This window comes from Camelus ferus, chromosome 6 (genome assembly GCF_009834535.1).
Source record: "Camelus ferus isolate YT-003-E chromosome 6, BCGSAC_Cfer_1.0, whole genome shotgun sequence".
Lineage (NCBI taxonomy): Eukaryota > Metazoa > Chordata > Mammalia > Artiodactyla > Camelidae > Camelus > Camelus ferus.
In genome coordinates, this window is record NC_045701.1 from 81,968,829 (window position 1) to 81,992,860 (window position 24,032).

The window sequence follows — 24,032 nt, forward strand, 5'->3', positions numbered from 1 at the left end:
TTCTATGTCTGTGAGTCTCTGTCTACTTTGTGAATAAGTTTATTTCTGTCTTTTTTTTTAGATTCCACATATAAGTGATATCATATGGTATTTTTCGGGTTTTTTTGTTGGCTTACTTCACTTAGAATGATGATCTCCAGGTCCATCTATGTTGCAGCAAATGGAATTATTTCATTCTTTTTTATGGCTGAGTAGTATTCCATTGTATATATATACCACAACTTTTTTATCCAGTCATCTGTCGATGGACATGTAGGTTATTTCCATGTCTTGGCTATTGTAAATAGTGCTGCTGTGAACATTGGGGTGTATGTATCTTTTCAAATTAGAGTTTTCTCCAGGATACATGCCCAGGAGTGGGATTGCTGGATTATATGGGTAGTCTTTTTTTATTTTTTTAAGGGATCTCCATACTGTTTTCCATAAGGGCTACATCAACTACATTCCCACCAATACACACTCTGAATCTTTGCAGTGGCCTTGTTCTGCCCATTTGACAGATACAGAAACTGAGACTCAGAACTAGTGACCCTCCCTAAGGTTTGTTTCTCAGAGAGTGAGTGTCCAGGTCTAGATTCAACCTCCAGCCAGCTGGCCCCACCGCCCAAACCATTGGGCACAGCCTCTGCCTCAGGCAGCTGCAGACATGAGCTCTGCAATGCGTGCATGCAGGGCTGGGTCTCTCCTCCCACCTGGACCCAGGAGGCAAAGGTGAGGAGAGGCCACCAGCTGCACCTTTGCTGACCTGGCCCTGTGGGCAGGCGGGACCCCAGCCAGGCCCCTCACTTCCTCCTCCAGGCAGAGAAGGACGTGAGTGAAGCGCAGTGGGAATCACTGTGTGACTTCCAGCTCGGCTGCAAATAGTTCTGTGTGGGAAGAGGGGGAAGGTAGCCAGCATGTCCCTCCCCGCCCTGCTCCAGGGCCCCTCACCGCCTGCCTTGCGCTCCAGGGGAGAAAGAGGGACGTCCCTGACTGCATTTCACTGAGGTTGTATTAACAGGCCCAACAGCCCTCTGTGGGGGAAGTGTCACCCCCACATTGAGACCACAGCTGGAGGCCCTGCTCCATTGGAGGTGATGTGATCAGGCAGGGCTGGGATTCCAGCCAGATCTGTGTGACTCACAGCCCAGTGGTCACCAGGAAACCCTATTGTCCTCAGGGGGCCAGGGGTCAACCAACAGAAGATATAGGAGGCAGGGAGGGCCTTGGAGGCTGTGGGCGGCCCAGCTGGAGCTCCTGCTGCAGGCAGAGGGGTAGAGGGCACTCTCCACCTGGCTGCCACCTCCCCACCATTGGCCCCACTCTGGGCCTGAGCCTCCAGGAGGAGTCTGGCTGCAGCCTGTCCCCATGTGGTGGCCCTGTGGACGGGTGGCCCTTTCCTGGCACCCCACAACCCCTACAGCTGTCTGCCGACTTACATCTCAGCCCGTAGGACAGGCCGGGCAGGAATGCCTGTCCTCATAAGACCTTGAGGCTCAGAGAGGGACAGTGACCTAGGTAAGTGCAGAGCTGGAATGGGTCCCCCAGGGTATGGCCTTGAGTAGGGGGTCTTGGCCTGGCCCCTAAAGACCATCTGGAGGAGCCCCTGCTGCCTGAGACATTTGCAGGATGTCCTTTTCCTGGTCCCATCCGGCCATGGCGTGGGCGAGGGCAGCAGGAAATGAGTTGACCACGAGTGTGGGAGGAAGGCGGGTGGTGGGAGTGGTGGCAGTTCTGAGGGTCAGTCTCCTGGGAACCAGCCGTCCGCTTGTGTGTGTGCATGCGGTGGGGCCTGGGGCCCTCATGGCCCAGTATGGCCTGCCTGTCTCCCCCTGGACGAGACCTGAACACTATCTCAGGGGATTTTGGTCCAGCATGTGGATGCTTCCAGAGCAGACAGGAGGGAGATGAACCAGGGGGAGAGAAACCAGAGGGAGGGTCAGGGAGGGACCAGAGGAGGCCTGAACGGGCTAGTGACGATTCTACAGCATGGTTGATGCCTCCCAATTGGACAATGTCCACTCTGCCGGCCATGAGAAGCTGTGGCGGGGGGAGGAGGGCAGAAGGGAGATGGGTGGATAAAGAGAGAGGAGGCTATGTGGGGAGAGGCTCCCTGGAGGGAGGCTGGGAGGGGGTTGAAGAAGGAAATGGCAGGGCACTGAGTACCTGGTCTTGCCTTGAAATCCCCTTCTGCTGCCCCCAAGCCTTCAGCTGAGCAGTGCTGCCCCTCCTACCCTGCATTGGCTATACTAGGGGAACTGGGGAAGAGCTGCTGGGCTGGGGCCATGGCTGGGTGGGGGTGAGAGGCTGTGAACCATGCCCAGAATGGACAAGGTGGAGGGCAGAGACCTCCAGGGAACATGGGGAGGGAACCTGGCAGAGGTGGGACTTCCTGGGGGCAGGTGGGATGGGGCATCCAAGGGTGACCACGTAATCACAAAGAAGCTCTGGGTGACCACCTGGAGGAGTCTGGGGACTATTCCATGTGGTCACAGATGTACACACACACACACATGCCCTCTGTTGGGCCATGAGGACAGGTAAGAGGGACAGGGGACTAGAGGTCTTGATTCCTACCTGGGGAGATCCTTGGCTGGCTGCCCTCCCTAGTTCTTTGAGCCCAGGACCTGCCCCCAGGGCCCCAACCTGGCCCTGTCCTCAACATCCTTCTTTGCCACTGGTGGCATGGGGGGTTGGGCTGGGAACATTTAAAGAGGGGCCTCCCTTCTCCCCTTGCTTCTTCCTCCTCCATTCCCTGGCCCACTTGCCCTCTCATTCCCCTCCAACTTGGGAGGAGAACCCCGACATTCACTGGCATCAGGACCCAGGTGCCCTACCTGCGAAACCACCTGGGCTCCTAGCTGAGGCATCCCATGGCCTCTCTGCCTCTCCAGAATGAGGCTCCTGCTGCCTGTTAAAAACAAACCTGCCCCACTTGCTCCCCTGCCTTCTCAGTGCCCTCTGCCATGATATGCTTGAAAGAGCCATCTGTATTCCAATCCTTTTTTCCATTCTTGAACCCACTTCAACCTGGCTTTGTTCCACCACTCTGTCCAGACAACTTGTCTTGGTCAGCAAGAGCTGCCGTAACAAAAATAACCATAAACTGGGTGACTTAAACAACAGAATTTAATCATCTCACAGCTCTGGAGGCTGGATGTCCAAGATCAAGATTCCAGCAGATTCATGTTATGGTGAGTGTTCTCTCCCTGGCTTGTTGACGGCTGCTTTGTGGCTCTGTGCTCACATGGTGAAGGGAGAAAGAGTGAGCTCTCTGATGTCTCTTCTTAGAGGGACACTAATCCTATCAGATCAGGGCCCCACCCTCATGACCTCATTTAACCTTAATTACTTCTTTTGAAGTTCCATCTTCAAATTCAGACACATTGGGGACTAGGGCTCCAACACATGAACTTGGGAGGGGACACAGTTCAATTCATAGCACAGGTCTTGTCAAGATCATTGCTGATCTCTGCATTGGCAAAACCAAGGATCAGTTCCTCAGCTTGCTCTACTAGACCACTGAGGCATTGAACACAGCCAACCAACTACTCTTTCCTCCTTGAACTTTGGTCTTCACTTGACCTATGAGACTCCACTCTCCCTTGGCACTAGGAGGTTCAGCCCTGATTTTAATGTGGGAATTTACCTTTTCCAACGCTCCCCCTGTTGTCTGGGATGAGAGCATGTGACTCAGGCCTGGCCTGACCCATCCTTCATTTATTTGGCAGGGCCTTAGGAAGGCTCACAGGCTAGAGGACTAGGAGGAAGGCCAGAGCAGAGGGTGAGCAGGGAAAGGAGGAGAGGCTGGCTGGGGCCTCCACAGGGCCCCTGGAGTATGGAGCCTGGTTCCAGGTGAGAGGGGAAAGCCGTGATGGGGGTTGAGAGGGCAGAGGCCTGATCCAACCCTCACTTTTAAGAGGACACTCAGGACTGTCAGAGTGGATGGCAGGGGACAAGGTAGAAGCAGGGAGAACACTGCAATGGTCCAGCAAGTGGTGGTGGGGCTGGGACCATGGTGGTGGGAGAGGTGGAGAGATGTGAGATGTGATTTGGGTAGAAATGACAGGATTTACTAAAAGACAGAATGTGAGGGGGCTGGGCTGGATTAAGGAGGAGGACCAAGTGTTCAGGAAGAGTTCCCAGTGGGGAGTGATGAGGATGGTGGTACTTCCCGCATTTCTCTGGCCCCTTTCAGGCATAAGTGAAAGCAACCCACTCTGCTTGCTCTAAGCGAAACAGGGAAATATATCGGCTCCAGGATGAGAAAGTCTTAGGGTTCCAGTAGTACAGTGACGATCCTGGGACCAGTCTCTCTGTCTCCTCACTCTCTTTTCCTGAGTTGGCATCATTCTCAGGCAGATCATCCCACCTAGTGCCAAATGGCCACCAGCTGACCCAGGCTGGCATCCTATTAGGACATCAAATGTAAAAGAAAGAGGCTTTTTTTCTAATATTTCCATTACACAAGTCCTAGAGGGGCCTCCCATTGGCCAAGCTTGGGTCACATGTCCAAACCTGAACCCGTCACTGAAATTGGGGGCTGTAAAGTTCTGGCTGGAAAGGTTGAGCCCATATGTTCATCCATGAGCCATATGGAAGGAGAGTGGGTTCTCCCGAGGGAGATGGGACACTATGGAGGGGCAGGTGGTGGACAGGCAGATGAGAGCCATCACCAGCACCCTTGCAGAGGCTGATGTGCACAGGATTTTCTGAGGCAAGGTCCTGGCCCAGGGCCAGCCTGGGAGATAGTGGTTAGTATGGTACCTGGACCATTATCCCATTATCCTTGGGTAGCCCTGGCCTCTGCCTTCCCAGTCTTGATCTGGGTAGGTCTCACCCCACACTCTTGCACCCCTTAGCCAGGGCTAACTGCTACCCCATCTAGACCTGCCCTTTCCTGCTGGTGTCTTATGTCTCAAATTCCATGACTTGTGACCACCTACAGCTCCAGATGCCGCCTGGCAGGGCCAGTGCTGAGGCTGGGATGCCTACGTGCTCTGCCTATAGTGAGCTCTTGCCTGCAGCGTCTCCCCAGACAACAGATGCTCCCTCGCCAGTGAGTTAGGGAGGTTGTACCCACTCTGAGTGGAGACCTCAAGACCTAGGGCGCCTAAGATCAGAGCTTAGGCCCCCTACCTTTCCCTGGGTCCTGGCAAAGTGGGGCCCCCTGCCGCATGCTTGCTAAGCCGGCCAGCTCGGGGGGTTGGGGAGGCCTGCTCAGGTTCACTCTGGTTCTTGATCTTTACCATGCACTCTGCTGGCCTGAGTCTTTGGCTTCACGTTTGGCCCCAACACCTTCATACGCCCTCTCTTCATGGTGGCAGGAGGGCGGCTGAAGTTCCAGCCTCACCAATCAGGTTTAAGTCCAGCAGGCGAGCAAGAGCCTTTCCTTGCAGCTCCAACTGGACCACTTCAGGTCACATGCTCATTCCTGATCCTCTGCGTCCAGTGAATGCTGGATGCTGATTGGCCAGGCCTGAGTCGCACACTCCAATCCCAAACAACATGGGGAGAGATGAGAAAGGTGAATTCCCACACTAAAATCAGAGCTGGACCTCCCAGTGCCGAGGGCTGACCCGTCCAGGGCGGTCCCCAGGTGCCGCTAGCTCCCAACCCCAGGAACTGAGTCTCATCCTCTCTCGGGTCTGTGGCCTTTCATAAATAACACAAGCCATAGGTCCATTTAAAAATCATTTTATTATTAACATCATCTTTCCATTTAGCCAAGTGTCTGTCATGTATAAGGAATGTCGGTAAATATTCCATTTGAAGCTTCTTTGTACATATTTCCATCGATAAATAAACTCTGAATTCACATAAAAAAGTTAAACTTAAATAACTCATATTTCCTTCTCTTGTAACAGGCATATATTGGTAAAATATAAATATTCTTGGACTCAGGCTTTGTTCTAAGTGAGGATAGTAATTTATCACATGGTACAATTATTGACAACAAAACCAAGAAATTGTCAGCTGGTGTCCTGGCTTAGACTAGAACTGAGGTGGAAAACAGAAAATTCACATTTGGTTTCTGGGCCAAGGGTAGGGCAGGAGTGGTGAGGGGAGGAGAGAACAGTTTTCTTTACAGCTCTGATAAAAATAATCTGTTCTGCCACTGAATTTTAACTTTGAATATATTCTTCTACATTTGCTGATTAATTCCATAATTTTACTGAAAACTCAGATGTCAACTAACAAAATATGGCACATAATCCATTTTGAACAATGTCAGATTCAAAAACTATCATTGGGCTGGCAAGAACAACAGAAATGCACGTGGAGAGCGATGATCGGGGGTTGGTTTGGTTAGTTCACTGCGGTAAATCGCACATTCATCGGGGCCTCCGTGTGGCAGACTCGTCTGGTCCCTCGGCACCCAGGCAGGGCCCCCTCGGCCTAAGCTGCAGCGAGGGTGGCGGTGCTGCTCAGAGCACGCGGGGGATGATGGTGAAGGGCACCGCGGGGCTGCTGGCCTCCAGCTCCAGGGCCGTCAGGAAGCACTCGGTGGCCGCCGCGTCGTTCCCCTGGGCTTGGAGGACCTCCCCGAGTCCGTTCCAGACCTCGTGGGCTGTGGAGTTCACCTGTACCGCGTCCCGGAGGATCTTCTCGGCCAGACTGTAGCGGCCCAGCTGATGAAGGATCAGGGCCTGCAGAGACAGACAGAGACAGTCAGAGAGATGACCGCTCTGGACTTCCAGCTGTCCTGGAGTTCCAGCACGTTCCTCGCAGGTAGGCATAAGTCTCCGCTGGGCTGGGCACATGGTAAGATCAAGTTCTTCCTGCACTCAGGATTCAGAGTCAAAAGAATCACTTGAACCATATGAAGTTACCAATGTTCAGCCATTTTTGAACCATTAAAATGGCAATTTCAAATGTTTCACTCAGGAATGAACCACGCAGGAACAGCCACGGTCTGTACTGACTCACGGCGTCCTGTGGGTAACCGCTAACACCTGCCTGCACAGAAGAGTGTCTGCCATCTTTTTTTTTTTAAACTAAAGAAATACCATTTGTGGCATTAGTATAACAATTAGAACAGAAATTTTCTACTTGCTCATTGTCCTGATGCCCCTGATCTCACTGTCCCCTGCTCAGCCCAGGCTCGGCCTCAGCACAGCTGTCATTTTACAGTTTTAATCATGGTGTCTATGTTGGTTCCCCAAATGTTTCCAAGTTGTACATCTCCACAACTGATGGGTTTGTACTGTTTCATCCAACAGACAGACTCTCATTTACTCAACCTCTCCCTCACGGTGGGGACATTTAGACTGTACCCAATCTCTCTTCTGCTATAAATCACCCCATGAAGAACATCTTTCCAGACAGCGCCTCTTCACTCTTTTAGACGAATGGATTTCAAATCATTTTTACAGCCCTGGAAACCTTTGGTTAAATGGAATCTTAGTGAGAACAGCCACATATTGTGGGTACAAATAGACAAAAAGGAACTGCTGGGGGTAGACAATGGGGGAGGGGCCCAGAGTTCCCTGTGGGCTCCTCAGAGGCCCTGGACGAGGCTCAGTGGAACCAGCTTGACGACCATTTGGAGAGTCTTCCTTTAAGGGCAGATTTCCCCAAAGGGGCATTACTGGGTCAGAGAACAAGATTCTTTAGGGTTCTCCAAAATTTTGCAAATTAAGTCCCCAAAGGGCTGTGTCACATTTTTAGCCATTTACAGAGTTTCAGTGGTTGGTCCCCCGCTGTCCTTCCTCTTTAGTTTTACTACTTTTGTTAGAGCAGATTGTCTCTCCTTATGGAAAGCTGTATTTCTTCAGCAACAATTGAGGTTAAGTATCTCTCATGCCTATTAGAAGACATTCACCTGCTATCATAATTGTCGAATCTGTTTTTGACTTTTGAGATTCTTTTTTCTCCTAACAAAAGGTTTTAGTTTTTAAAATTGAATTCATTGATCCTTGTTTATTTATTGGTTGCTTCAAAGCTTAGACAGTTATCCTTTCAAAGAACTGACACACCTTGGATTCCATTTTTTGTGATCTGCCCTCTCCCTGTCGTTGTCCGCCTTCGGGCAGACAGGAACCTCAGTGGATCCCCTCTACTTGGCTGGACACAAACCAGCTACTCACCCTCCCCTCGCTCTTGCAAGGCACTGCCTCTGTCACACAGTGAATTATTCCACGAGATGGGGCCTCCTTGAATTTTCCAGTAAGCACAGCACCTCCCTTTCACATCAGCCCTGGGCTATTTGGATTTCCTTCTTCCACATCAGGATTCAACAGGTGGGATCAGAGCCTTTCCTCACTGCTCTCTGCTGTTAGTATATTTTCTGACGGTCTTGCCCTGTACTATTCCAGGTGAATTTAAAAACCATTTTGCGGATTCCCTCTGGGAGTTGTACTTGCATTAAAGCTCAGTGTGTGAAGAAGCCTGACATCGTTACAGTGTTTAGTCTTCCTGCCCAAGAATGCGGCCTGGCCCGCTGGTCCTTCAGCTCTCAGCCAAACCTCCCAACCTCAGGTGAGGTTTCCCCAGTTTTCTCAAGCCTGCCCTTCACCAAGGGGGCAGCACAGGGGCACAAACTTGCCGCCAGAGGGCCGGCTGCTGCCAGAGCCACAAGTCATGGGCACCATGAGCACCGGCGCCGGCAGGCCCACTCAGAAGAGCGCTGGCCTGCAAGATGAGCTCCGAGGGGTCCGGGGTGCCTTCAGCAGGCAGTGTCCAGGCCTGAGGGCTGTCCAGCTGCCCTCGCCCCAGCGTGTGGCCCTGGGGGTGGTGTCTGAGGCCAGAGGAGCACCGAGAGTCACCGGCACCCGTGAGCGCCCGGCACAGGAGCCATGGGGCTGACACGGGAGGAGCTCGTGGTCAGAGGGGTGACGGCCTGGGAGACCCACACCCCAGCCGGGAGGAGGGGCAGTTCGGGGAGCCTCCCTCAGTGAAGAGGAGGAGGCCTCAGGCTGACGGAGGCTGCGGGGACAGCAGACTTCAAGGTCAGGCCCACCCTCTCTGAGAGGAGAACTGAGAGGGAACATCGTATGGTTCCCTTTTTATTAACATCTACACACGCCTTAACACTGTCCACGCTGGAGTCCTTGGGTAGGACCAGGCCCTGGATTGAGCCTGCAGAGCTGGGGGCTCCCAGAGGGGAACCAGGGCCAGGCAGGGGGGTGGCTCCCCCTTGAAGCTTCAGAACAAGAGAGAGAGCAGAAGTTGGTGCTCACAATTAGGACTACCCTGGCTTCTGGAATGTGCTCTCCTCAGACTGCAGTGAGAACTGCTGGGTTTCAGTGGCCTTTCCAGGCTGGTCAGGGTCAGGTTCGCAGGGACCACCGGTGAAAGCCCCCCACCCCTACCTGTTTGCACATGAGGCCACCTTGGGGAAGCACTTCCCGTCTCCACGGGGTTTTCTCCGCACAGCTGTCTCCCCAGAGCACCCACTCCCTATCCACCCAGGAGGGATAAGGGAACTGTGAACCGAAATCAGGGGCAGACGTTCAGTGTGGACCCGGGCTCCCTGGCAGGAGGAATGTTAACAGTAGCAGCGAGTGCTAGCAGTGTTCACGACACAGAGGGCACTGCTCTGGGTGCTTACTTCACCCGGGGACCCCTGTGCAGTTTCATCACAGGCGTGGCTGGGACGCACCAGCACCTGCGTGCAAGGCCTGCTGTTCCTGCTGCGGGAAAGAGCCCATGGCTGGGGAGCACCTGTTACGTGGTGGGAAATGTACCCACGCACTGGGTCCTCCTGCTCCCACCCTGCAGGTCTCCAAGAGGCTTGGTCTCTTGACCAGGGCATCCAGCGGGCTCCCGCAGGGCTGGGCTGGAACCCATGTCTCCCAACTCTTAGAGCTTCCCTTGAGGGCCATTTGGTCATGGGGTGCAGAGTGGGGTAGTGGGTAATCACATCCATGTCCTCGGGGGGCGTGCCCCCAACTCCGGCCCTCCTTTAGAGAAAATCTGATAGCTGGACACCCTCGCTTCCCAACCTCAGAGGTCAGGCGGGAAGAATGGGGTCGCTTTCCTAGGAGGTGAGGGCTAATGAGCTCCTGATGCCTTTCTCCCAGGGGAGGTTACCAGCCTGCACTTACTCTAGAACATTCTGATTTAGTCAACAGGGAAATAAGAGTAGGGAGGGGAGTCTGGGTAGTGGCAGCAAACAGCAGCATTTAGAGGTTGCAGAAGGGGCCCCATCGTGTTCCTTCGAGGCAAGACTTTCTCAGTGCATCAAACTGTTGAACACACACACCTTTTCTGAGTGGCTCTACCAGGCAGGGAGACACAGATTGTGTGTTTGGCAAATGGTGATGGGCACAAGCCGCCTGGTAAGCCAGAAAGAGGCGTGCTTGGTTACTTGGTGCAGGTGGAGAACATAACTTAGGTCCCACTGGCTCTGCGGCTGTAGAAGCAGCCCCATTGGGCACTATGCTCGGTGCTTGGACTTGGCTCACCTCGTATCACCGCCACTTTACATACAAGGAGACAGGTTCAGAAAGGCCAGGCTTCCAGCCCAAGGTCACAGGGCCAATGAAGGCCAGCCCAGGTCTGCCTGAGCCCAAAGCCGGGTTCTCCGCACCATGGCTTCTCACCCGCTCGCTGCTTCCTCTGTCACTTTAAGAGACAAGCCAGGTTCCCCTCAGGCACTAACCCAGTTACATCTGAGCAACAGCAAACAGGAACCTGCCCTGCTGTCTCTCCTTTCCATTTTCTCCAACCACTGATGGCTGGCTCCGTCGCTCCTTCCCACGGTTATGATGGGGAGATGGCTCCTCTCCAGGGCACAGCTTTTCTCCTTTTTTTTCCTGCTGTTTGGGAGCATCCAGTATATTCACTCAACGACTGGGAGGCTCCTTGTCTCCCTTTGTGATCTTGAGGCTCGGGATGGCTGCAGATGCCAAAGCACTGGGTAGGTTGGGGAGGGGGTCCTGTTAGCCAGAAAGTGGACCAATGAGACATGGAGACTCAGGAGGACCAGGGCCTTGGACCAGCGAGGCCTGGAGATCACTGCTCTCGGTGGCAATGACCTGTTTTTATCCTGCTGAAGTGGGGACAAGGACATTAGTCCTTTTGCCAGGAATTTTGTTTACAAAGTGGTAGACTGCTGAATCTACCCTATATGGGGGGTTCCAGGGTACATGGCAGGGCCACGGGCACCCCCCAAAACACCTGCAGGAACCCATTACCCTCAGCACTGGGCAGCTAAGAGCCTTTGTGATTCGGTAGTGTTCCAGGGTTCTTGTGGGCTTGGAAATTTCCAGCCCATTCCTGGATTTATATTCCAAATGTAGGAACAGGCTACCATTTCCAGATGACCTTGAAGCTTCCTGAGCAATCTGTTTAGTGGAATTAATTCCTAAAGCTGGAGTGGCTCAGGGAGACATCACAGACTTGCCAGAGGCTGCCAGCTCAGGCTTGGCAAGGGAATGAAAAATCGGTCTCTCCCCAGTGCCCCAGTGAGCCAAGAGCAGCTCAGAAATCAGTCACACAAGGAGATCAGCCAGAGCAAGCTCCAGCTGGGGTCTGAGTCATAGCTTGGTGCCAGCATTGCGGGCAGCTTGGCTGGAGGTGGGCTGGGACCTGGACATGCCTGACCATCAGGACTGACACACCTCCCAAGGCCCTCTAAGGTGGGAGAGGCCTTCCCTGGCTTCGACGTGCTCTTATGCCCTAGAACCCAGATGTCCTTTCATTCTGCTTCCTCTCTTCTCCAAAGATCAAAGGCCTAACTCTCGAGGCTGGCATTTCGCTGTTCTCACCCCAGCTGGATCCAGCGTTCTCCCAGTATGATCTCTTGGTTCACCCCAGCTGATTTGTCAGTCCATGTACTTCTGCAGGATGCAGCCCCCAGCCCCCTCCCACCTCCCCAAGCTTAGTCAGTCTCAGCCTGGACCCTCCTGCTGGAGCTCTGGTCCATCTGCCCAAAGCCCTGACGATCCCCATTCCCCTCAAAGCCCAGGCCACCATGCCCCCTCTTAGGCGGTGATACTTGGAGGCACATGGCTCCTGCCTTCAGCCCTAAGGCTGGCAAGAGACAGAGATTTCGATGACTGATATATTTCATTACCTTAATAACCACCCCACGCCCAATATCAAAAGCACAAAGACTCACTGAGTGATTGCCCAGATCCCAGCCATGTGCTGGGGACACAGGTATGGGCAAGAAGCAGGAAGTAAGTGGCAGAGCTGAGATGTGAACTCTGCAGTCCGGGCTCCTAACGCTGGGCCCGCTCTCTTTCTCTTGGAGGGGATGTGCAAATGGGCCCCCACCTTGCCCTGCCCTGCCATCTCTGGAGCCAGCTAGGGCTGGCCTTCAGGGAAGACAGGAATCACTGAGGAGGTAACTCATTAGTTCCTTTCTTCAGACACAAGTGAAGGCAGTTTCCCAAGCTTGTAATTATTATAATCAGGTGTTTTGTACAAATAAGATCTTGGTGATGCACCAAATTGGAAATAAGGGATGAAATTAAACCTGTTATTTCAAATGAGACAAAATGGACTTGGCTAGTCTGAGGACAATTAGCATCTTCCTCATTCATGTCTTTTTGTGTGTGTGTGATAATTGCTGCCCAAGGACTAAACACCTTGCCACATGCTGAGGGCACCCGTGCAGAAGCCCTGTGCAGGCTCAAGTACCCAAGGAAGGCTTCCTAATGCAGCCCTGGCTCTGATGAGCACCCCTGCCCATGCTCCCAGGAGACCAACAGCAGGGCTGCAGGACAACAGCCCCTTGGGGATTTTAGGCATCCCCGTGGTGCTCTGACCAAGTGCCAAGTCAGCCCTTGAACATGGGTTCAAGGCCATGTCGCAGACCCCTGCTGGTCCCCCTAGGAGTACAGGTACAGGGAGATAACATCTCTGCAAGGAAGCATCCTTCCCAAAGCTGAGTGATCGCTAGAAAAGAAGTCACGTGGCCCCGCTCCGGTGGGACCAGGCAAACAAGTGGTCTCTCTCCATACGGCTGCTGCTTTTTCCCAAGCCTAATGCTTTGGAAATCAAACATCCTGGCAGCAGGATGGAGATGAACAATTCCCTGTGCTTTCCATGCTGGGGCCTGGCTGCTGCTGCGGACCCCGGGTCAGAGTGCTGGCCTGGGTTATGTAGAGGCTGCTGGGCCCCACCAAGCCCAGGTCAGGGAGTAAGTCTGGGGTCAGGGGTGGGACTGGAGCAGTTAAAGATCTTCCTGTCCCATCCCGGGATGGAAACTCCACCACCACACCACTGCAGGGCGCGGGGGTGGAGGGCCAGGGGCAGTGTGGTCAGGAGGCTCTTCCCAAAACACAAATCCTGCAAGGACAAATGCTTGGATCCATCAGGATCTACTCATCTTTAGTGTGTAAAGGATTATAACCAACGTACCGTACATTTTCCTGATTGCAAAGTGCTTTCATAACTGTCCTGTGAAACAGGTGCCACATTAGTCAGGGGCTTATCTCCATTGCTGTGTCCCTACTAGGCTTTGCTGTGAGTGTCAGGGGGGCAGGCACTGGGTAAGCAGTGGTCATACCTGCACTGCTAGGCCTGGTGCCGAGCAGGCAGACAGTCATCAGGGCAGAAAGAATAAACGCACAGACACCAAATATTTAAGAAACAAGAACAAAGTTGAAAGCCACCACTGACTGAATCCAGCTCTGCCCAGCCCAGAGCCCGGGCCCCTGCCCACCACAGCAGGCCTTAGAGACGGTGAAGGATTCCCCTGGCACCCATGAGCCAGGGGCCCCACCCTGGATGGGGGCTGATGACCAGACCTGCAGCCTTTCCCAGAGCCTGGTCTACACCTGAGTTGCTGGGACCATTCAAGGCAAACCAGTGCCCCGAATGCTTTGGACAAAGATACGTAAGCCTCCTCCTGGTGGAATTTCTGTGGTCAAGACCCCGGGATTGTGATGGTAGCTAAAGGAAAGCCTGTCTCCTCAGCTTGTCACTCTTGGGGACAATGACAGAGCTGCTGAGTTGGTGCATCGGGGTTATCAGGACGCAGGCTGTGTGCACCCTGGCCACTGCTGGTGGCTCATGTGTTACAGGGACCCACCGACAGCAGGGGAAAGGCCTGGCGCTCTCTCAGAGAGGGCAGAGAGTAGGTTAGGAGCAGGGGCCCTAGGCCCCACAGAACTGGGTTTAAATGCCAGCTCCTGGACAATTGCCTCTGGGTCTCAGGTGTTTTCTCTGTATAATTGGGACAAATACTGAAACATAGGAGAGCAGTGAGGCCTAATGAGACAGAATTTGTAAAGTGCTCCATGTAACAAGCCTTCAGTCAATGGGTCTCATCATCAATATTACGATTACAAGCGTTATCATTACTCATTACTGCTAACGACCAAGGGGAAGGGAGGACTTCCGTGATGCCCAGGGTTGGATGGCTGGTCACTGCCGTCCCTGACTCCCTCTTGACTGGCACCCTGTAAGAGCAGGGAGCATCTGAATTGCCTTCGTAAGTGCACCACCTAGACCAGGCCCGGCACATCCGAGGTTCTTGGGGAATGTTTGTTGAGTGGATGGAAGGATGGACGAGGGGATGGTGTGGATGCTGTGTGATGGTGGGAAGGGGGGAAGTGGGCATGGCCCCTCCCAGTGCTTTTGACTAATGAGCCCCTCAAAAGTTCTGGCCTCAGGTCACCCTTGTCCACACTCCCAAGTCAGACCCACTCACTCAGAGCCTTCTCTGCCTTCTAGGGACAGCAGCATGGTGGCCGGGTGAGGGACGGGAGCAGCCCCGGGGGAGAAGGCGCTCTGTTCACACCGGAGTCCGGGGCAGCCACTGCCCGCCCCTCCACAGGCTGTCTGCTCACACACTGCAGATCTGACGCTGCTCCCCAAGAAAATGCCAGAAACTACCACAGACTTTCCAGTCCTATATTATAGATAAGGACACAGAGGGCCAGAGAGGAAGGGAGCCTTATTCAAGGCCACAACCCCTGGATGCAGAGCGAGGCTGGATTCCTGAAGATGCCGGGAGGAGAGGGCCTGGTGTGGTGCCAGCATGTGGCAAGTGCCCTGTGTTTCAGACTCCAAGCCCAGTGCCCTCAATCCAGTTGCTGACCGCTTGTCCTGCCAGGGGTTATGTGCACAGCAGAGCGAGAGCTTTCTGGAGGCCCACCAGACTCCCAGGAGTGGCTTCCAACACTGGCGAGGGAACAGGGACCCCACACAAGCTCCCGCCCTTTCCCAGAGGCTGTTGGTTGATTGGTCTGAGATGGCACGAGCTGAAATGTCAGCATCGAGCGAGAAAAACCAGCACACTCACGTCACCACCCCTTTTCAGGTATTTGCATTTTCCTTCTTGAGGATGCAATCGGTCCAAGAGAAGCAGAGTGGTGGTGGCGGTGGTCTCAAAAAGTCTTTTAAATAAGAATATAAGTAGAGTGCAAGCCAGTGCCACTCTCGAAAGACCACAGGATTTCCTTGGAGCAGCTCTGAATGCCAAGGCAGGGGCTGCCCTCACCCCCCTCAAGAGCATTTTGTGGGTGCAGCGAGGGGGCCGCCCCGAGCCCCGCCCTGCTTTCCCACAATGCCTTGAAAAGGAGTGGAAACGAGCGGATGGGGGTGGTGTCCAGCTTCTCTACCTGGATCCCAGCAGCTCTGGGTGAGGCGTGGTCTACACTGGGCTCTGTTTCGTGTTTCATCTCTGTTTTGAGTGCTTAAAATCACACCGGCTTGCCAGGGGGCCCAGTGTGTGTGTGTCCTGGCAACTACGGTAGCCATGGAAGGCCCGCCTAACCTGGCCAGGAGTCCCAGGGAGCCCCATCTTAGGTGTCCTGCTGATGCTGAGGGCGTCTGCAGCCCTGCCTCCTAGACCCCGGTGCCTGCCAGAGCTCCAGAGTGGGGAGGGTCAGCCTTCCCACTAGGCCAGCAAGAGAAGGCCCCCTGGGAGTCCTGCGACTCTGCTTTCCTCTCACCAGATCAGAAGTTTTGGGGAGGCACTGGTGTGAGGCTAGTCTTTTGTTCCAGCCACCTTATTCAGTTTGACCCGTCTTCCCCAAAGGCCAAGGCTAGCCATTCCTGATGAGCCAGGGGAGAGCCAGGCATGTGCGTGGCTGCTGCAGCTGTCACCTGGGGGTCTGAGTCCCACCAACCGGCCCTGGCCCTCAGGTGGGAACAGAATGTTCATGAGGCCACCCGACCTTCAGAGCAACAAAGGACGGCTGACGTCCTGTTCCAGGGCCCTGGACCAAAGCGCATGAAGGGGAGGGACAGTGAGGGCTGAGTGGCTCCGGGGGAAGGCCAGGTACTGGACAGTGACCTTGAGGAGTGGCTCCTGACCGGAGTCAACCAGGATTGAGAAGGGCTGGGGGTGGGGGAGGTGAGCGGGACACAGGCTCCCATGGTAACTGCCTTTGTTCACCTATGACGGGGCTGGAGACGGACATTATAGGAAAATCTCCTCGCGTCCCTGTGGCCTCCATCCTCCACGACCACCCAGTCTCCCTGCTCCAATGTCAGAACCAAATCATGGGGTGGCTCCTTCCCTTACTCCCCTTCAAGTCAACCAGGCCAAATGCCCCATGTCCTCAGGTAAGCATGGGGGTGCAGCGCCCCAGTGGGGGGCCCCATGGCCCAAGGAACTAAAGAAGGGACAGTGATGCTTCTGGTCTAGGGCAAGGGAACAGTGGTCTGGGTGCTGAACGGATGCCCTTGGAGGCGTTTGCTAAGCAGCGTATGCTGCGAAATGGCACTTACTCTTCCAGAAGGGAGGAGGCAAAGACCCCCAGCCATTCCCCTCCCTCCCCCAGAGGACAGCCAGACGTGGCTGAGCGGCTGCCTGCACCTCCGTTCACGGGGACACCTGACAGCTATAGGGGGCTGTGCTCTCAGGGGGCCCCTTTCCAGGTCAAATGTTTTATTTGAAGAAATAAATGCCTTCTGGGGGCCAGGCCTTTCTAGCATTGTACTCAACTCACAAGGAAACAAAACTCAATTTTTCAAAAACCTCTTATTTTTTGAAGCTAGCAGCCAACCAGCTCTGGAAGCAGAAATCCTCAGGGTTAGGAGGGAGGCTTGGGCCTCTGCTCTTTGACACATAAGCCCCTGTTGCAGGCCCTGACAGGCAGCCTCCCACTCTTGCTTGCACCCTCCAGTGACGGGGAGCTCACCACTTCTCTGGGCAGCCCACGCTATTTGTGGGCAGTCCAAACTGTCAGTTAAAAATGTGGAGACCTAATTAGGCTTTTTATCTAATTTCTACTCTTTGATGTTTGCTGAGGACTCTGGAGTCATGCAGAAAATTTCCCTCCCCTTTCTATACCACAGCCCTTCAGGCTCTGATGAAAGCTTCCAGAACTCTCTCTCTCTCACACACACACCCCCACCCACCCACACACACACACACACACATACACACACAAACACTCCAGGGCTTTGGAGGAATGGTAAGTTCAGACTTCCCATCTTCCTGCCCCCACCTCACTGAATTCTGCTGCTTAATGCAGCACCCGAAGGAGACCTCACTGTGGGTTCAGAGAAAGAAGACTTTAAGCCCCAGGAAAATGTGAGCGTGGCTTTTCCTTTCTTTTTAAGCATTTGATTGGCAGAATCTCTTAAAGCTGCTTTCTTCTGGGATGGTTTGGAATATTCTGAAGAGTTCATCCTACAATTAGCGGAGTGATGGGCTGTCAGGTAGTAAACACCAGCAGTGAGGAGGGGGAGGTCTGGCCCTAGCCCAAAGGGCCTGTCCAGCCCGGAGTGGATTTCGCACAGACTTGGGCCCCTTGGACCCAAGTTTCCTCTGGCCTAATTTCTTTGAAACCGGGTACTTCAGCGTTGTTGCTGAAATATCTGCAGACTGCAGTGACTTTTAGAGAACAGTCGCTGGGGACTGGTGGGACATTCAGGGGAGGGACCACAGCCGGCCAGCCAGCAGCTTCCAAGCACCAAAGACCCACAGCCTGTCCCACCTCCAGCAGACGTCCAGAGGGTGCCCGGGGGCGGTGCAGAAGAGCACACGAGCATCCCCAAAGGGCACGCCTTATGTGGGAAAGGGGGCCCTGGCGGGCGAGCACTCTGCCCAGGTCACAGAGTGAGCGGGGAGACAGCACCCCAGGTTCCCAGGGAGGGGCTCTCTCACTTGGCTACCACCAAAGCTGTTTCTAGTTCTTTCCTCCCTTGTGCAAACTTCTGTTGAGCGCCGTGCTGGGCGCTGGGAGCTCAGAGGCACATGCTGTCCCTCTGGCCGGGAGGGATTGGTTTACTGTGGGTCCTGCCCCAGATTGAGAGCCCCCTGATCTGGGCGGGTCTGTCATTCACAGGTGGAGGCTCAGCACCTAGAACAGAGCGAGGCTGCTGGAAGGAGGATAAGGGGGGACATTACAGAAGATAACATGATGCTCCTCGCTCTTTTTTTAAAGAAACGAATGGGAAGCTCATAGTTGGGGTGACTGGCTTATGGCCACAGAGCTATGAGGCACTGTCACCCCAAAGTGGATCTGATGCCTTCGCCTCTAAAAGCTTCCTGAAAACTGAAACCTGGTCCTGTGTGTCTCATTCTTCCTGGAGGAGACTGGCTCTTCCTAATTTTACGTGACAGGTCTGCAGCAGGCTCCCATCTTGGGAAGCCACACGGGGTCGGGGTCGGGTGGCCTTAGAGATGACACAGAAATGAAGAAACAGTCCTGGGAGGGCAAGTACCTGGCTCAGCTGCTAAGCCAGGTGGAGGTCAAGTTGGGTCTGAGAACCCAGGTTTCCCAAGGATTAGCTCAAGGCTCTTTGTCTGATGTCACATTACCAGGATCTCTGGAGAGGGCGCAAGGCATTTAGGGTTCAGAGATGCATTCCAAAAAGCTTTCTCTGGGTTAGCTGGCTCTGGACCCCCCTAGCTCATGGCTGGGCTGCCTAGGGAGCAATCCCCCTTGGGGCAGGAATCTGGGGACGTGATATCCCCATCCAGCTCTGTCAGCCTGCCCCGGTACTGCAGGCCCTTCCTCCATGTGGTGGCTGCCAGATCGTGGGCTCTCCAGACCCAGGTGACCACCAGAAGACCTAGCTTGAGAGGGGCTGATGAGGTTGCACACAGTGAAGAGCGCCCACCTTACCTGGCCCCTCACCCAAACAGCGGCCCTTCAGTCTGGACTCTGCTGTGCAGAGCAGGACGGGATGAGACAGCCCAGCTCGCTTCCCAGAGACTTAACCCTGGCAGTATCCCGCCTGCTGCGCTAAGCTCACAACAAGCCCCCTCTGTAATCTCTGCCAGAGATGAGATCCTTTAAGTAACCAGTCAAACTCCAAATCAGACATGGGGCGCCCTGTGCCCTCGACACTCCCTTCTGCCTCCGCGACAGCCCGGCCGTCTACAACAGAGCCCCTTCACTTGCCCTTCGGAATTCACGGTGTGGTGATTTTGCTAAGTCAGGAAAAAGAGGGAGTGCTGACTTCAGTAACAGCGGGATGACATCACCTCAGCATCAGTATGTCTGAGCACCTCTGACTTCAGCACTGGAAAGACCAAGGAGGCGTCTGCTTGCTCCCTGAAAGGCAGCGCAGAGGCAGGCTGGGAGCTGTTCCCTGTCTATGCCAAGTGCTGCTCCCATGCCCAGCCCTGGGAGCTGAATTACTTTGTTTAACAGTGTCGCAAGGCCTAGGTGTTCCACATGGTGGCAGGCGGGACCCTCGGAGACCAGGCTGGTAGGGTGATGTGGACCCTGTGCCCGGTCTGGTGGGGTCCCCACCGGCCGAGGCCTGAAGCAAGACACTCATCAATTCAATGAGTACGCACACAGAAACTCCGGCACAAGCATCTCTAAAGCCTTGCACTGACCTAACTGAAGAAATGTCAGATCAAGCAAGCCCCGTGCAATATCAAAGGACGTGGGTGAGAAGGAATCTCAGGGCTGCCTCTGCAGCTCAGACCGGGCGGGGGCCCTGATGAGGGCTGAAGGGGGACAAGAGGAAACCTCCAGGTCGCCAGAAGGATGCGGGGATGCCGGGTGTCCTGAGACAGTTCCTGGTAACATTCCAGATAAACCTCCAGCCTCGTCTCCCTCAACCTGCCATTGAAATCACGTGCTGTGTTGTTGTAGCAAGTATTAGCTCAGAGTCTCAGTGAACACGATTATTAGCTGCCAGCTCTTGAGAGAGAAAAAGCCACAGCTCGACCCCGGTGCTGCGGGACCTGCCACACCCCAGCCAGTGTTTTCTGTGGGTGCTAACACGGCTCCCCGCACTTGTACTTTTCCATTAGTAAACAGGCAAGAGACTCCTGCTGACTTACTTAAACATCTCCCTGGTTGACTTATTTATTTATTTTTATCCACCTTCCCCAATGACCAGTCAGGCAGGAACAACAGCACAGGTGGCCTGGAAGTCAGCGCTTCCCCACGGCCCGAGTTATCCACGCAGTGGAAAGTTTGGTGCTAATCACCCCCTGGAGGCCGAGGCCCAGCCTCCCAGCCTCAGGGGAGGCTGCTGCTGCTCCGGTGTATGTGGGAAGATGGCACCCCACCCCAGGCCTGTACAGCCCAGCCAGAGACTGAACTGCTTTGGGCCCAGCCTGCCCTGGGGCCCTGGCACCCTGGCCTCCACAGGTGAGAACAGCTGCCCGGGCAGTCACCTGCTCCCCCAGAAGCTGGTGCAGATGGAGTTGGTGATGGGGGGAGGGACGTGACCCCCAGAACTCTGGTGGGGGAAGCCGAGCTTCTCCATGGTCAGAAAAACAATTCACATGTGACCACCACCCACAGAGCTGAGCTGAGGGGCTTCCAGGGAGAAGCCAAGAGTGGGAAGGTCCTAGAAACCCCAGCTCCAGTCCTGAAGTCCAAGGCTGGGACCCCTCCTCAACCAGCCTGACACACCGTCATCAGGCCTCTGTCTCAACCTGGCCTCAGGTGGGGAGGGGTGGGGGCCACATCTTTGACAGGGGTGTCACTATACTCGGGTCTGGCCATTTATCACCAAACACTGAGAAACAGAAGCCTGTCCTGTTACTTCCAGTGAGAAGTTCGGGCCTTCCGTGGGCCAGGGGACAGGGCTGGGAGATGGTGCCCTGGTGGGGGGCATGTCCTCTCAGGCCTAGTCCGTGGTCCACTGCCAACTGCCCACTGTAGGCAGAACCTTTTCTCTAGCTTCTTCCCCAACCTAGAAAAGGAAGGGGCAGAGCAGATGATCTCCAGATGAAAATTCCAGGGTTTGGTAAAATGTTCTGTCCAACAGGTATTTTTAAAGCTCCCGCTACATGTCCAGTGCACATCTGTTCTTTCAGGACTTAAACCTGAGTCGGAGAAACAAGGGGAAAATACTTCAGGGCAGCTTCTCTTTCCTGCTGTCTGTGGGGTAGAGTGCCCACAGGGTGCCAGGCAGGGGTGAGGGGCGGCGGCTGGCGCGGCTGGGAAGGGCTTCCTGGAGGAGGAGAGGCCCAGAGTGGCTGGACACAAACGGGAGAGCCGTCCTGGAGGCTCGCTCCCTACCACAGCGGCAGCACAGGCGGGAGGGAAAGGAGCGGGCTCTGCCCTGACTCTGCGTGGCCCTCGGCTCCGACCTAGCCTGACTGAGTGGGCCTCTGCAGGGTCACTGAGCAGTGCAGGGAGGCCTTCTCTCTGACCCTTAAAGGCAGCCCGTGGCTGGAGGCACTTCAGCCCCATGTGGAGTAGTGACAGAAGATGGGGTCACTGGGAGTACTGGAAGATTCTTGGGTTTACAGGAAAGTCTGAACAGCTCAAAAACATCAACAGTGCAGAGAAGAGTTACCAGCTGTTGGACCCAGGCTCCTGGAGGCTGGGGCCGTAGGGACTGGTCTGAGTTCCCAGACCCAGTGTGTGTGCCCTTGGGACCCAGTGGACGCTCAGTAAATGCTGGCTGACTGAAAGGCAGTCGGGGCCCTTGGCACATGCTGGGTATACTGCAGGCACTCAGGGGGTGGCTAAGCCTAGGTGTCACCTCCAGCCCTGCTCACGTCACCCACTCCCATCCCGTGCAGCGCCCACCCTGAGAAGGGTGTGGGGGCCTCCACGGCCCCTCCGGGTGCACTGGAGCAGGAGGGGGAGGGGGAGAGAGGGCACTGTCGGGTGGTGGGTACCGGGTGGGTGCCTCAGCCGGGACAGCCAGCGGGGCTTGCAGGCTCCACCCCTGAGGCCACCCCGGGCTGCAGGCTCCATTTCACAGAGAACACGGCTACTCAACAGCCGCCGGGACGGCACAGGGCCAAGTTCTCCCATGTCTGGTTTCCAGCCAGTCCTGCTGGGGGCTCCGGCCTGAGGCCCACCCAGTGCTCCGTGCCGCCGCTGGAGGGGGACAGTGCTGGTGACTCACTGCCTGCCGCGGGGAACGTGGTCATTTTGGCGAGCGCCTCCTCATCCCTACCAGGGTTTGGCATGAACTATTTTTCCATTTTTACACAGGAACAAACAGAAACGATAAGCCAGTTTCTGATGAAGGGAGGACAGGAATTGATAAGCCTTTCCACAAATAACAGGACAACTCACAACACGGAGTCCGGGCAGGAAGGCGGGTGGGGCTGGGCCCGGGCTCCTATGCGCTCCCACTACCCTGCGTGCCTGGAGGCCAGAGCCCAGGAAAGCTGGCTTCAGGAGGAAAAGGAAACCGGCAGTGTGCTCGGGCATGGGGACTTTGGCTCCTCGGTTTTTGTTATAAACTTTCTCCCCAGGGCCCCCAGTCCCCATCCCAGGGCAGGAGCAGTGACTATGGCAGACGGGCGGGGGACACACGGGGAGTCCCTGGAACTGCGTGGCGGCCGAGAACATGGAACAGACTCGCCCTCACTCTTTCCCTACACAGTCGAGCTCTTATCATTGACACTTCAATACAGAGTGAATCAGTGTCAAGATTAGAGCCATTTCCTCAAAAATCCCCCATCAGCCCCGACGGGAAGAGCACAGTGATGTGGCCCCTCCACTGAAGAAGCCCTCGGGCCTGAGCTAAGGTGCATGGCCACCCACCGTTCAGTGGGCCTCTGCGCCCGGGGCGTGAAGACTTCTCCAGGCACATGCCTGTGCGGGAGCTCCCAGGTGGATCCCTGAGGGGCTGACCAGTCACCAAGAGGGAGTTGGGACACCAGGAAGGCAGGTTAAAGCAGCCGCAGATATTGCTCCCTTGGTTAAACTCGTGTAACTCTTGCATGTGTGAAGGTAGGGGCGGCAACGCTCACTGGGTCCACCGAGGTGGCTGCTCACAGCCAGGGTGACCTGCCTGCTGTCTCCACTGCCCCAGGAGCTGCAGGGATCCCGTCTCAGCCTCCCTGTAACCCACTTGGACACCCCCTGCTCTCTGACTGGGGTGCTTTGCTGAGAAGTGAGCCGTTTCCTCTCCCAAAGAATGGGGAAGGGCAGGTCCACGGGGGAGACCTAATGCCCCCTTCCATGGCCCGGGGACCTCTTCACTGCACACACGATCCCCACAGCCACGCTGCCTTGGGAGAAGGGAAGGCACAGAAACGTAACAGCTGCTGGGCGGTCGCACGTGCCGGGCAGACACCCTCACCACAGCAGTGTAAGGACGGAATTCTCATTTCTGTATGAGAGAGATCAAACTACATGTCCAAGGTCATAGGAACTGCCAGCGGATGGTAGGGCTAGAACTCAAACATGGGTCTTCTTTGCCCCAGGATGTGAGCCCTGCCTGCACCTGCTGGGGCAGTTCTGAGTCCTGTTCTTTCTCCCCGAAGTCCCCTCTCAGCTGTTGTCTCTACCTAGAGCCCCCACTGCACCTCTGCCACGAGCACCCTCCACCAGAACCCTGGGTCAGGGGCACCTGTTCTCCGCCAATGTCCACTGCTCCCCGCTTCTCCTTTGCCTTCCTTCCCCCCATTAAACCATCTGGTTCTGAGTCCAGTGATGTGCTGGTAAACTGGCTTTCTGAAAGAAAGGAAGGCCTGGTGTGTAGTGGTGGCCAATCTCCATGGTATAAAGACTCCCTCCACAGCTGTGTTCACATGACGTCACTGTAGGCTGAGCTGGGAAGAGGGAGCTCGCTGGCCCTGCAGGCCGGCCTGTGTCCACTAACTGGCAGGAGCCGTGAGAGCCCCCTGCTCCCAAGAGCAGAGGGGCCGCAGGGAGAGGCAGGTGATGCTGGTGCCCTGAAACATGCCCATCCCGTCAACCAAAGCATGTGTTATCTTGATGCTGAGGGAGGTCAGCACAAAAATACTATTTCCT

The 24,032-nt window shown here is 55.1% G+C and overlaps 1 protein-coding gene across 6 annotated transcripts in view; it reads right to left on the reverse strand.

Moving 5' to 3' along the window:
- Positions 1 to 5,660: 5,660 nt before the first annotated feature.
- TTC7B (tetratricopeptide repeat domain 7B) overlaps positions 5,661 to 24,032 on the reverse strand; it is a 225,400-nt gene continuing 207,028 nt past the window's right edge. For all 6 annotated transcript variants that reach the window (XM_032482502.1, XM_032482503.1, XM_032482505.1 and 3 more), the window contains one exon: positions 5,661 to 6,629. In XM_032482502.1, the coding sequence (XP_032338393.1) occupies positions 6,408 to 6,629 (222 nt within the window). In that variant the 3' untranslated portion in view covers positions 5,661 to 6,407. The remainder of the gene's footprint in view (positions 6,630 to 24,032) is intronic.